The 15117-nt window shown below is 38.4% G+C and overlaps 1 protein-coding gene across 2 annotated transcripts in view; it reads left to right on the top strand.

Moving 5' to 3' along the window:
* Positions 1-15117, top strand: part of mapk15 (mitogen-activated protein kinase 15) — a 65383-nt gene that overhangs the window by 13154 nt on the left and 37112 nt on the right. For both annotated transcript variants that reach the window (XM_039737177.1, XM_039737176.1), the window contains exons 2-3: positions 10347-10445; positions 13683-13712. In XM_039737177.1, coding sequence (XP_039593111.1) covers positions 10347-10445; positions 13683-13712 — 129 coding nt within the window. The remainder of the gene's footprint in view (positions 1-10346; positions 10446-13682; positions 13713-15117) is intronic.

Below are 15117 nucleotides of genomic sequence, written 5' to 3'. Positions count from 1 at the left end.
TTTACTCTGTCACCCCCATCGCCTGCATGTCCTCTCTCACCACATCCATAAACCTCCTCTTAGGTCTTCCTCTTTTCCTCTTCCCTGGCAGCTCTATCCTTAGCATCCTTCTCCCAATATACCCAGCATCTCTCCTCTGCATATGTCCAAACCAATGCAATCTCGCCTCACTGACTTTGTCTCTCAACCGTCAAACCTGAGCTGACCCTCTAATGTCCTCATTTCTAATCCTGTTCATCCTCGTCACGCCCAATGCAAATCTTAACATCTGTAACTTTGCCACCTCCACCTGTCTCCTGCTTTCTAGTCAGTGCCACCGTCTCCAACCCATATACCGTAGCTGGTCTCACTACCGTCCTATAGACCTTCCCTTTCACTCTTGCTGATACCCGTCTGTCACAAATCACTCCTGACACTCTTCTCCACCCTGCCTGCACTCTCTTCTTCACCTCTCTTCCACAATCCCCATTACTCTGTACTGTTGATCCCAAGTATTTAAACTCATCCACCTTCGCCAACTCTACTTCTTGCATTCTCACCATTCTACTGACCTAGCCCTCATTTACACACACACATAACATCAGTTACCAACTAACTTAAAAGAGATGAGTTAGGATTCTTCCAGTTGAGCAAGATGAGTCTACATGCCAATAGTGAAGTAAAGACAATTCCAGTTTGTTTGTCCTTCTCCTACTTAAGCCCATTTCTAATTCCTCATTGCTGCATTATATGCATTGTATTTCTAGATGAATGCTAATTGGTTGTCGGGTCTCATGTACACAGTGCATGCCTGGATGATTTAAGACAAAATTACACTATATGACTGGAGGTCTCTGACTTGCTAAGATTGTGTAAGTGAAGATGCAAATCGCTGGAAAAGTCGGGTAATTTAACATCGATGTTCAGTAACACTCACTGATGATCTAAAACATAACCACAGAGCTATGCCTATTAAGATAAATCACACAAACATTGTCAAAAGTGAGTCGACTTGTTACCTTACTTTTTCAAATATCTTAATAATTGCTAGGTCCTGAAATGTAGATCAGGGTAACTGTTGCTTACTTATAATTAGCACATAATGTAGTCTGATAGGTGTGTTCATTGTATTGTAGTATTCATTTCTCCCACTAGCTGTGTAAAATTAAACAAGAAGAAATGAGTCCATGAGAAATATATAAATTAAATGAAGTAAAAAAAGACTACTGTAAAAGCCAATGTGCTTTTCAGACTAAATGGCTTTAGATGAGGAAAAAAAAATGAAAAGACTCGGATCCTCAGAGGAGTTTAGAGGTAAGACTAATGCAAGCAGATAAGGTGCCTCCTGTAATAAAATCTGATGAGTTCCCGGCCTACAGAAAATCTATTTCATGGAGATTAATAGAAGAAGGAAAAATAAGAAGGAAGGAGTCATAGAAAGTAGTTAATTCCTGGTAATTTCATCTCGTTATTGTTTACTACAAGTGATTTAGTAAACCAAATAAGAGTAGAATGAGTTAACATGGAGAGAGAAGGGAGATACTATATGTTGTAGTACTAGAGAATGACCATGAAATGGAAAAAGACACAGTTTAGTCTGCTCTAGTTCTTATGTTATCAGCTTTAGTTGATTCTTTTCTGTCAAATCCAGTGACAGGACTGCAGCTTGAGATTGTTTTCGGCATTCTCCCCTCACAATGTTATCTGACGTGAACTTTAAAACCCCATTTGGCAAGTCTTTTTGTTTCCTCATATTACGACTCGACCTGTAATAATAGAAACTGCAATTTGACCTCCTCATCATGCAGCTTTGTTTAGCGGGAGTTAAACTGTTGTTGTCAAGCAAGTTTTAGTGGTATTTAGAAGTGACTCTGCATTTAGTTTGTTTGCCTGCTTGTTCATATTGGTTTTTATCATACAATAACGCTTAGGGCCCTTATGTTATCAGTGGTGGATTCCCAATAAGGAGACATGAATTTGAAGTGATATTTATAGTGCAGTAGTTAGCTGGACATTACAGTTGAACCCAAATCCATTTAAAAGATGTAGATAGATTAGATTCCTTAAATAGGTCAAATGTGTATGCAGTGTAAATATAATTGTTGATTCATCCTCCCAAAAGCAACTCTAAGGGCTTTTATAACGGACTCTGCTACTGACCACAGGAATAAAAGTGGTCATTGCTATTTCTTAATCTGCATTTGGTCTTTTATTTACTAACAAACTTTCCAGAAATGGAAGGGCTTGGTTCTAAAACACTGGAAAGAAAAATTAAGCCTTAAAGCATCCTTCCAGTCTACAGAAAACCCAGCATAAAAACATGTGACAAGTCAGAAATTAATCTAAAACCAGACGAGAATAATTTGATACCTTAGTCCAGAATGGATTTTCACATGGGGTTTGTTACTGGGTCCGTGTACTTTTTGGTATTTGAAATTTCATTTTAGAAGCAAAAACGAAAATGAAAGGAATTTTCAGATTTTGATTAAAGAATAAAATGAGGGAAAATAAGGTATTTTTTAATTCTGTGGTAACAAATAGCAGTCATAAATTTAAAATTACACATACTTTTCTGGATGTATTTGTGATTCAAATAATGAAAGTGTAATAGCTCAAAAACAACAAAACAGACGCATTTTCGTTGTCTGAAACCGGAGGTGGTACTTCTGCGCGATTTCTGACGACACGTGCGAACAATCCTCCTTACAACACATCGATTGATGGCCTTGAAGTTACACTGCATGGCATCAGCAGAGGATGGACAATTACGTTGTTTTTCGGAACAGTAAAAGAGTGACACTCCGGGACGAGGACATGACTGCAGAAAAACTGAGTTGCATCTTTCCGGTAAAAAATACAAGCTTTGCAAACTTTGCTTCATTGACGTTGCAGTTCTTTTATTAACGTTATTGTTGTTACTTACTATGAAACAGCTAACATTTGGTGATTTCATTTACTAACAACTAAGTCTGGCAATTTTTAGAGTGCTAACATTTTGAATGGCTGCTCATTGACAAATGTAACACATGTTAAGAAAACTTTCTGTAAATCACGTTGCTTTCCTATCGTGTTACACTTGTGCGCATTGTTAATACTCGAAACGTTTAGCGATAGCACTATAAAAATGGCCAGACTTAGTGTTAGTTAATGAAATCACCAAATGTTAGCTGTTTCACAGTAAATAACAACAATAACGTTCATAAAAGAACTGCTACATCAATTAAGCAAAGTTTGCAAAGCTTGCATTTTTTTACCGGAAAGATGTGACTCAGTTTTTCTGCAGTCATGTCTTCGTCCCGGAGTGTCACTCTTTTACTGTTCCGAAAAACAACGTAATGGTCCATCCTCTGCTGATGCCATGCAGTGTAACTTCAAGGCCGTTGATCGATGTGTTGTGAGGAGGATTGTTCGCACGTGTCGTCAGAAATCGCAAGAGAAGTACACCTCCGGTTTCAGACAATAAAATGCGCCTGTTTTGTTGTTTTTGAGCTATTACACTTTCATTATTTGAATCACAAATAAATCCAGAAAAGTATGTGTAATTTTAAATTTATGACTGCTATTTGTTACCACAAAATTAAAAAATAACTTATTTTCTCTCATTTTATTCTTTAATCAAAAATCAAAATCTGAAAATTCCTTTCATTTTCGTTTTTGCTTCTAAAATGAAATTTCAAATACGAAAAAGTACACGGACCGTTACTGTTGGGTAAACCTGCTATGGCTGGTGATACAAGTGCCTGTGGGTTGTAGCCAGGGTTGCAAATGTAGTCTTGCAGAACATCCAGCCCAAGCACTGTGTGACTGGTTCTCCAGGAAATCAAATGTCTATGGAATGTACCAAAATGTCCCACACCTGATCTGTTGGAGCCCCAGGAAATGGAGGCAGTGTCATGTAGGGTTTTCTGAGAGAATTTTTCATTGAAAAATGACATCATTGAGATTTCCTGGGAAACGTCATACTATGTTTGACAGGATCCTCCTTAACAAATCACAGCACAAACATACTATAATAACAAGTATGTCAGATGATGCCAAACTAGGTGGAATGGCAGATCAACTAGAATCAGTTTAATCATTACAGATAGCCTTAGCTAGACTTGTGGAAGATTAAGCTTAATTTAAGTATGTGTATGGTAGTGCTTGTAGGAAGTAAAAATATTAGATTTAAATACACAATGGGAGGTCTGAAACTTAAAAGAACTTATTTGGAGAAGCACTGAGAAGTCTTAGTGGACTCATCACTATCTACAGTACATCTGGACAGTGCAGAAACTCTTAAGAAGGCTAAGACAATGTTAAAATGTAAAACACAATGTGTGGAGTACAAGTCAAAGGAGTTTATGGTTAAGCTTTATAGTGCACTAGTGAGACCTGACCCAGGAGTACTCTGTGCACTTTTGGTCTATGGGCTGTGAAACAGACAGCAATGCTAGAAAACGTCCAGAAGAGAGCGACTAGGCTGATTCCCGGACTGAGGGGTATGAGCAATGAGGAAAGATTAAGAGAGCTGAACCTTTTCAGTTAAGCAAACAGAGATTTACAAAATAATGAAAGATTGCTACATATAATGAGCTCAACAAGAACACTGGAGCACAGCTGGAAAATTATTAAAGGTGAATTTCACACAAATGTTACAACTTTTTTTTTTTTCTCACAAAATGAACCCTATACACATAGAATAAATTAATTTGTATTGTTACCAGACAGTAGGACTTTAGGGACTTTTAAAACTTGATGGTATTTTGAAGAAATAAGCGACATTATATTACATTACATATTACATTAGACACTGTAATACATTACAACAGCTGCGGCTCTCATGGTGTGCATTTCAGGAATGTTGTAGCAAATTACACCATCGCCCACAGCAACTTAAGATAAAGTGGCAAATAATTAATGACAGGGATTAAATTGATGTGATGAATAAAGTAACTGGTCCACAGAGGTCTCAATAGAAGGCTTTCTAAAGTCAATGGAACACAACTCTGTCCAGTGATCACATTTTTATGGCAAACCACATGTGTGATAAATACATTGGAGTGGCACATGTGGCAGTCATGAGCATTACAAATGCATTCATCAGCCATGCTGATGCTGATCTCTCGTGATGGCTTTCATGCAAATTCTACCAGTATTTCTGTGTACATACATTTTTTTTGTGTGTGTTCGCATACAATACAATACAATACATTACAATTTATTTTTGTATAGCCCAAAATCACACAAGGAGTGCAGCAATGGGTTTTAACAGGCCCTGCCTCTTGACAGCCCCTTAGCTTTGACTCTCTAAGAATACAAGGAACAACTCCCAAAAAAAACCCTGTAGGGAAAAAATGGAAGAAACCTTGGGAAAGGCAGTTCAAAGAGAGACCCCTTTCCAGGTAGGTTGGGCGTGCAGTGGGTGTCAAAAAGAAGGGGATCAATACAATACAATACACAGAACAGAACAAATCCTCAATACAGTATAAAAATAAAAATTTTTAGAAGTACGTAGCAGAATTTAACAGTAGAGGATATCACATAATATGATTTGTATTTGTTTATAGTCCTGGAGACCTCATCCATCAAGCTGCCTCCCCCATCTGGCCATTCCACAGCTAAAACCGTGCTGGGCCAGCCAATCCGATGAGAGGACCTCTCTTTCCCATGATACCAGCAATCCTCCATTAGGGATGACTTTACCATAAGCACACAACAACTTGGCAGGTGGGCCATGGCACCGAGTGCCACACTTGAGTACTGAGAAAAGAACCAGAATAGGTGAGGGTTAGTAACAAATTCTAACTATCATGTTACTTATGTTTTAGTGCTAATGACTAACAACAGAGATTCAGTCTGTACAGTTAATCAGCAGCTCTAGTCAGGGTGTGCTAAACTGAAGTAATGAGTCTTCAGCCGGCATTTAAAAGCTGAGACCGAAGGGGCATCTCTTATTGTAGCAGGCAGACCATTCCACAGTTTAGGGGCCCTGTAACTAAAAGCTCGACCTCCAACTGTTATTTTATTAATCCTTGGAATCATAAGCAGACCGGCATCTTGAGATTTTAATGTGCACTCAGGTTTATAAATCATGATAAATTCAGACAAGTAAGCCAGACCTTGGCCATTTAATGCTTTATATGTTAAAAGGAGGATTTTGAAATCTGCCGGAAGCCAATGTAAGGATTTAAGAACTGGAGTTATGTGTTCGTATTTTCTTGTTCTTGTAATAATTCTTGCAGCGGCATTTTGGATTAACTGGAGGCTGAATAAAGAACAGTTTGAACATCCAGTGAACACCGCATTGCAGTAGTCAATCCTACTAGAGATAAATGCATGAATTAATTTCTCAGAATCCTGTTTATTTAGAACAGGGGTGTCAAACTCCAGGCCTGGAGGGCTACAGGTTTTCATTCTAACCTTTTCCTAATCAGTGAGTAGTTTTCACTGCTAATTAACTTCTTTTCCCTTCATTTCAACAGCCCTGTTTTTAAGGATTCAGGTGAGCTGCACATGTGGTGGCTTGTTTGATGTCTCATTATTGCTTGGCTACTAATTAAGGAAAACGAGGCAACTAAGGAGCCTGAGTCAAGTTAATTAAAACTAAAGGAAAAGACGTTAATTAGCAGTAAAAAATGGCTTACTAATGAAGAAGATGGTTAGAATGAAAACCTGCAGCCACTGCGGCCCTCGAGGACCGGAGTTTGACACCTGTGATTTAGAAAGTGCCTTAATTTCCTAACATTTTTAAGATGGAAGGAACATGATTTGGACAACTTTGTAATATGTGCTTTAAATGACATGCTAGAGTCAAAGAGAACTCGGAGATTTCGGGCTGATTCAGTAAAATTAATGGGGATTCCAACTGAGTTAAACAATGACAGAATATTGCTGTGATCAGCGTCATTCCCTCCAACAATTAACATCTCTGTTTTATCTGTATTTAAAGACAAGTAATTCTCATCCATCCAGTCCTTTAATTCGCTAACACAACTAATTAAAGACAACATTGGAGACACTTCATTTGATCTAAATGAAAGGTATAACTGGGTGTCATCTGCATACGAGTGAAAATTAACATGATGTTTCCTAATGAGAGATCCCAGTGGAAGCATGTAAAGTGAAAACAGTAAAGGTCCCAGTACTGAACTCTGCGGGACACCATATTGAACTTCTGTGTATAATGATGGAGTCCTGTCAGCACATTTCTGTACATACTGGAATCGATTTGATAAATAAGAACTAAACCAAGCGAGCACGGTGCCTGTAAGCCCAACATCATTTTCTAGCCTGTGCAGTAAAATAGAATGGTCAATGGTGTCAAATGCTGCACTTAAGTCTAACAACATAATTACAGTGGAGTTTCCTTCATCAGAGGATATCAGAATGTCATTTACAACCCCTGTTAGTGCCGTTTCTGTACTATGACCAGTGCGGAAACCAGACTGGAATATAATACATGCATATTTTTTTTTAGTTATGTTCAGTATTTCATTCATTCATAAATCTTTAAATTCATTCATTCATTTCAAATTTTAATTATAGAAATTAGACTGGCAAGCTTTTTGATAAAGTATAAAATAACCTGCTGTTAAATATCCAAATGGTAATAGTTTTCATCTTTAACACAAAATAAATAATGGTGGTAGTAAGTTTTGGAAACAATTTCTTTAACTCAGGATTTTTAGACCATAATAAAACAAACAATGAAGCAATTGTATACTCCTGTTCATTCATTGCATTTGTATTGGTATAAGCATAATAAATTGCTGCCTTACAATTTCTGTTCATTTTATATTGGCCTGAAGAAGCCACTGAGGTGTTAACAACAGAGAAAATACTTCAGAGGACCAATTGTAATACAAGTTAGCCCTCCAAACAAAGGCACATGTTCACACTCGACCTGTTTTGCATGACGGTGACACAGAAGTGTTATGCATATGGGATTTAACAGAAGAAAACAGTGTGAATGGAAAGCCAGATTTAAGAGCACAACCTTTAGATGTGTCTTGTGCTCCGGTATTTGTATGATTGGTTTCCATATATAGACATTATTCCAGTATTTATTCTTCATAAATCCTCTCATAGTAAATACCATCTCAGTGATTATTTTTAAAAATGAATAAACACTTTTATTACAGGTTTAAATAACCAATGTCTTGACAGAAGTAAAGAATTAAAAAGTAGCATTTCTTCCTTTATTGCCTGCTAGCCCCTTCTGCCAGCCAAGTGTCATGGGATAAGTACTGACAAATTGCTAATGTGGCACTTGATGTGCACTTTTGGTTTGGTATTTAAATCCATCAGTCTCTCCCTCCGTTTCTGATTCAGGGTTGCTATTTTATTCAGGCAATACTGGGCATACGGTAGAACCCATCCCTCTGCAGGGCACACATTCATTTCCTAGTATATAGCATATTTCTTGTCCAATGTTGAAGGTATGAGTTTGTTAATTTTCAAATTTATTTATATGGGAGATACAGATGAGCTACATCATTTTCTTTAAGATTTGGGCTGGTAACTCAAAGGTTGCCGGTTCGAATCCTGGTGGTGTCAGAAGGACTGCTACTCCATTGGGCCCTTGAGCAAAGCCCCAAATCTGACCAGGGCCGGATTAAGACAAAATTGGGCCTGATGCTGCAGCTCAAAAAAGGCCTATTTTTTCTCGGCATTGGTGCATGTGCATTCGACATTCACTGCACATGTGCAATCAGACCGACCAAGGAGCCTTAATTGCTTGCGACGCAACCAGCCAGCCATTATTGAACACGAATAATAATAACGACGTAGTATCATAACAACTCGAGATTAACATCAAACTATATAACATCAACATTCAACAGCAATTGTCTGAAAAGTGCAGTTAATGCAGAAAACCTAACAATGAAATACACAAAATTTTGCAATTCTCTTATGAAACAGAGTTAAGAAAAAAATGAATTTGCAGAGACATTGGGTCAAAGTGACTCAGTTCAGGCTAAAAAATTTGTCCACGATTTAAATTTCATAAAAAAGCAGCTGCAAGGAAGGGAGCAATGTGAAGGTAGTCTTTCAGCATTTTTTAAAGGAGCATCCGTATCCTCTAGGCCAGTGTGTGAACAGCCCCTCTGCTCACACCCCCTCTGTCAGGAGCAGAGAATGTCAGAGAGAGTGAGCGAGACAGAGAAAAGCAAACAATCAAAAATCAATACGTGCTGCTCGGGCTTTCAAGTATGCGAAGCACTGCACGGGAAGCATATCGTATATCATTGAGGAGTTTTATTTAATACGTAATATGTGCTCTGATTGGGTAGCTTCTCAGTCATCCGCCAATAGCGTCCCTTGTATGAAATCAACTGGGCAAACCAACTGAGGAAGCATGTACCATAAATTTAAAAGAGCCATTGTCTGCAGAAATCAGCGAATCAGTGTTAAATCCGTGATGTATATTTAGATATGCTTACATTTAAAATCCGCAATGGAGTGAAGCCACGAAAGTCGAAGCGCGATATAGCGAGGATCACTGTATAGCAAAGGAAAACTGTTCAGCTTCCAGAAAATTCTCATTTGTTTTCATCTGGGCCTATTTCATGAATGGGCCTAATGCAGCAGCATCAATAGCACCCACCTTAATCCGGCACTGGCTCTGATCCTCTGTGTGTGTCTCTGGAGAGTAAGTTGTGTTGTGTGAAAAGTGACAAATTCCTAACACAAGAAATTGTATCTGGTAAATAAAGGATTAAAAAATAAAATAAAATAAATACTCTCTGTAGAAGCTGAGTGGATTTGAAGCAAGCACTGAAATTAGCACACAATCTTAGAACTTTGATCACATGAGCACTTTGACTCCTTTGACACATTTTGAACATTTTATGTTCAGTATGGTATTATTATATCCATGAAAGGCTTAGATGAGCTCACAAAGAGGTAGCTAGGGGACACACTAATCAGGGAAGATCATGTTCCTAGCAGAGAATGAGAAAATTATGTTTAATCTAGCAAGAGTCTGAAACATGAGAATAATAACAACTGCTAGGGAGAAATCACTATCAAAGGAAAAGTTGGAAGTCTGGATTATGAAAAGTGAACAAGAAAAAGCAATGTGTAGTTGATGTCAAAATAGTGTAGAAGAACAGTATTATCTTAAGTAGTTCCCAGAAAGAATGGTATGTGACCAGTTAACTGTGAAAAATTGATGAGCTAGTAAAACAGCCAGACAGCAGCAAAAGGTGAAGAAACAAAGAAAAAAGGTAAACCAAGGGAACATCTGCTCTTTTTGTAAACCTACTACTTGCTACCCGAGGGCCAGGAAGTGCATTTTGTTACTACTATGGATTATGATGTGATTTAGTAGTCAACCTTTGATCCCCCCTCCTTCAATTAATCACCTTTTTTTAATGTTTTAGGCCTATGGAATTGTCTGGAAAGGGATTGACCGCAAAACAGGAGAGATTGTCGCACTTAAGAAAATATTTGATGCCTTCAGGAACAGAACAGATGCTCAGGTAAAGTAAAGAGTGAGCTTATGAATTACTAAAGCCTGTAAAGCAAAGATCAAATACTATTTCAGAAGAATAATATGGTGGAGTATGTGCCAGAAGAAAAAAAAGCAAAACCTGAGTGGATGGTATGAGAATTGTAAAATGACTTTTAACTATCTATTATTAAACCTGCAAAGCTCAGGGCTGTGAGGACAAGAGTTTATTTTAGCAGCATTGTGCATTGAGTAGGAACCCAATCTCAACCCAATCCGCTCACCCACACGATGTGAATTTATACTGTCCAGTTAACTTAACAAGCATGTCTTTTGAATGTAGGAGGATAACTGGAATATCTGAAGAACACCTCACACAGACACATTGTGAGCACGTTGTCAAAGCAGTCCACTGACTGGCGTTTGCTTGATTCTGTTGACCTCTTTTGTGAGATAAATGCATCTGCCAAGTGAATAAATGTCCATGAATATGCCTGCTCCACACAGACAGACTTTGTGATGCAGCAGCACTAACAAAAGTTCCTGGTTTAATTTTACAAACTTACATTTTGACTATCTTTGTAGCATATGTGACTAAAACGTAATCTAACTGCATTTGTCCATCCATCCATTATCCAACCCGTTATATCCTAACTACAGGGTCACGGGGGTCTGCTGGAGCCAATCCCAGCCAACACAGGGCGCAAGGCAGGAAACAAACCCCGGGCAGGGCGCCAGCCCACCGCAGAACTGCATTTGTCTGCCTACAAATTCAAAAGTGAGAATAATACTCATTCACATTCCAATAGAAAATTCACATTTCTGTTTTTAAAGGCAGTGGTACCAAAATAACTTAGTTACAGTGATTTTTACGTTAACGTAAAATACATCTTTGGAAATATAATTTCTCTGCTTCTGTTTCCTTATTGAGAAAATTTTTTTTAAAAGTACTTTTTTGTACAAGTCACTACTCCATGGCTTGCTTTAATGCATACAAGAGTCAAATTTCCCAGAAAGTCATTTTTGTCGGTGTACAGAGTATAGTGAAATTCTTACTTGCATGTACTAATCAACATGTAACATTTTCTTCAAGACTATCTTGACTGTGATTGGTCACCAGGGTTATTTCTTCACAAGATGCCATTTTGAGTTAATCTGTCACCAGGTTAAACATTCCCTGGCTTGTTTCAGTATACTGCTGCAAAAGTCAGTGATAGCTGATAAAAGTTCCATACTGGTACACATCAAAGTGGTGATATGAAAAAGGTGATTGATCGCTATGCTGGAAGTGGGAATTTCCTGATTGTGCTGGTGGTGTGGACAAATGGTACCTCATAATCATGACTCCTCTGGATAACATATCTGACTACTTTAACAGAAAACAACGACACTAAGTCACTCCTCAGGGTCTGGTCAAACACCCGTATGAGTGCTTATTTATTTTATATCCTGTAATTGCTCAGGAGACTCTTGATTTAACCAATCTTTTCAAAGTCAGGCATGCAGGATGTACATGTTTGTCTCCAAATCTCAATTATACGATTGTTTTCTCTTACTCATCTTAATGAAATAAATGACTGTTAGGCAATAAAAGGTTTAAATCCATTCCCTGTTAGCAGAGTGGAGATATTCTCAATTAATGTACTTAAGTAATAACTATGTGTGCTACCTGTTTAAAATGGGTTGAAATCTAAGTAACCAATGTAGCCTCATGTTTTTTATTTGATACGAGTCTGCTATAATAACATGCACCCAATTCCTTTCCCTCGTGGTGGCCTTTATCTCTATGAATAGAGCTGCCCATTTTTGTTGCTTCCTCCTGGCGTCACTCGTAGCACTGACCACTCTTACAGTCGAAATATTTTGCTGGGAAAATTCGGTGGCAGGTTGTCCCAGTTTAGCGACTATAGCCAAGTCATACAGGAACTTTGGTTTCTCTACATGCTCGTCGATCTATCATTATTTTCACTCATCCTTTGCCCACCTGACAAAGCTATCAGTCTTTGACATTACAGGTATAAACTACATTCACGTGGCCAGAGTGGGTCAAAGAAAGTCGCTATCACACTACTGCTGTTGGCATATAATGTTGGACAACAGAATAGGCCGATAAGACCAGTTTTCTTATTTTTCGACCCTTATTTGGTATTTTTACTATCACTTTTATTTTTCTGACTCTTTTTCTATAGATTTTGCATGTTCTTCTTCTTAATCCTAGCAACTGGATGGACATACAGATACACAGACATTTGCCCTTTTATGAAGATGGATAATGACTGGCACACTATCTTATGCAGACGTTTATTTTCTCCATTGCTCCAGTTCTCCCTTATGTCCTAATTTGACCACAGTACTGGAAGACGCAGTGCCTTTCTGGACCTTAATGGGTTGGAGTGGCTCACATGTACACCCCAGGATCCCTGAAGGAAAATAGAGCAGGCTTTGAGGCAGATAGATTTTTCACCAAAGCAATGGCTTTTATTATACTCTCAGCCTCCTTCACACAAGGAGCTGGATTGATCCATGCTAGTATGTTATAATATATTCTGTCATTTTCTTAATACTGTGTTCCACAGAAAATGCTATAGGAGTGTCGTAAAAATGTTTGGCAGTATTTAACCCAATCCATTGTAAACTAGCTCCCCAAAATGACTGAATAAATATTTTGATGTAGTTTCATTTCTAAGTAAATTTTCTTACATTGGTGGTGGCAAATGGAAGTTTTCTGGTAGTTGGGCAAAATAACTGAAAGAATGCCCAAGATGAGCAAAAGGAATATCTCTTAGCAGGCCTGAGAGCTTTTTAACATTCTTCAAGAGGAAACGAATATTGTGCTGTAGATCTGGAGGTCTGGACTGACCTGCTGTCCCTGATAGTACCATCATTTAAAGAGAAGTAAAGAGAAACAGAGTGAGTGATTAACTTTACTGAAATTTGTGAACAGGATACTGTGTGGATGCTTCTACAAAGTTTCTGAAGGAATGTTTGAATTTTAATTGGTGTATTTTTCTGTTGATAAAGAAGAAGCCGAAACGGTTCTGCTACAAACAGAAAAGTAGATTTGAATCAGGAAATTCCAGAAACTTTTAATTATCTGACATAATTAAAAATTCATAATCAGTCCCTTGGGTGTCCTGATCTGTGGTTACACTTTAATGCTTATAACTGTTTGATCCTTTCAAGCCACTAAGAATTACAAAAACAGAATTGGCTGCATGTGTAAGGAAGTTTTATTTTAATATTTTCTCTCTTATATTTTTTCTTGCAGAGAACATTCAGAGAGATTATGTTCCTCCAGGTAAGTGAATTTATTTGCAGCAAAACATTGATCTCTCTCTAACATCCATCCATTTTCTAACCCGCTGAATCCTAATACAGGGTCACGGGGGTCTGCTGGAGCCAGTCCCAGCCAACACAGGGCACAAGGCAGAAACCAATCCTGGGCAGGGTGCCAACCCACCACAGGACACACACAAACACACCAAGCACACACTAGGGCCAATTTAGAATCGCCAATCCACCTAACCTGCATGTCTTTGGATCGTGGGAGGAAACCGGAGCGCCCGGAGGAAACCCACGCAGACACGGGAGAACATGCAAACTCCACGAACTGCGAGGCAGCAGCGCTACCACTGCGCCACCGTGCCGCCCTCTATCTCTAACAGGTTTCACTAATTTCTGATTCTATAAAGATTGATGTTACAGAATTTGTTCAATGCACAAACTATTTTGCATTCATTAATTTAAGACATTTTTCCAGACCCCCTTATTCCATTACCAGGCTATGTGGAAAAGTCTGACAGTACTGTGCACAAGGCAGAAACCAACCATGGACTGGACTACAATCGACAGCACAGAACACTAACTAATACAGGGATAATTCACAGTCAGCAGCTAAGCAATCCTGCACACTGTTGAGATGTAAATGGAAACCAAAATCTCTGATAAAATGTACATGTTGAAATAATGAGCAACCTCTGTGCAGGCAATAACTGGGTATAAATCTGAATACGAGACAGCAGGCAGCAGTGACCAATGTTCCTCTGTGCCACCATAATAAAAAATGTTTAAATACTACAAAACCAATTATATATTCAGCTGGCTCAAACACATTCTGTTAAGAAAAAAGAATAAACATCATTTTAATAATCTTAAAAAGTTCCTGATCCAGAGGAATTTTCTAAATAGTAGTGCTTGTTTATTCAGACTTGTATCTTTTAGATCACCTGCTATTATTTTGCAGTGATATCCTGAGAATTTCTGGCCCGAGTGAAATGTAATGTAAAATGTTGCCAAGTCAAAATTTAAACACTCTAGCAGTGTTTTCTGATATCACAGTTCTGGAGTCATTCCTGACAGTCGCTCTCAGGTCCAAATGAGACGTCTCCCTTTTATATCGGTTAGACCGGAAGGGGCGGGGCTTCTGTGGCTCCACTGCTCTGAAGGGATAGTTTCTAGGAAAAGGAAGACAAGGCTGTTAGCATCAGTGCCGCCTCTTGTCTCAGTGCTGTACTACATACTTAGGTGTGTCAGGAAGGAGACCCTCTGGTGCGCATGTGTGACACTGTCTATACACTTCATGCCACAAATCAATCAATTATGGCAAAAACACACACAACTTGAGTTTACTTTTAAAATATATCCCATATATTTGCAGTTTTTTCCTCACAAGCTGATTTAAGTTTAATTGATGTCCCATGGGT

The sequence above is a fragment of the Polypterus senegalus genome, chromosome 15 (assembly GCF_016835505.1).
Source record: "Polypterus senegalus isolate Bchr_013 chromosome 15, ASM1683550v1, whole genome shotgun sequence".
In the NCBI taxonomy this organism is placed as follows: Eukaryota; Metazoa; Chordata; class Cladistia; order Polypteriformes; family Polypteridae; genus Polypterus; species Polypterus senegalus.
This window is presented reverse-complemented; position numbering and strand designations above follow the sequence as displayed.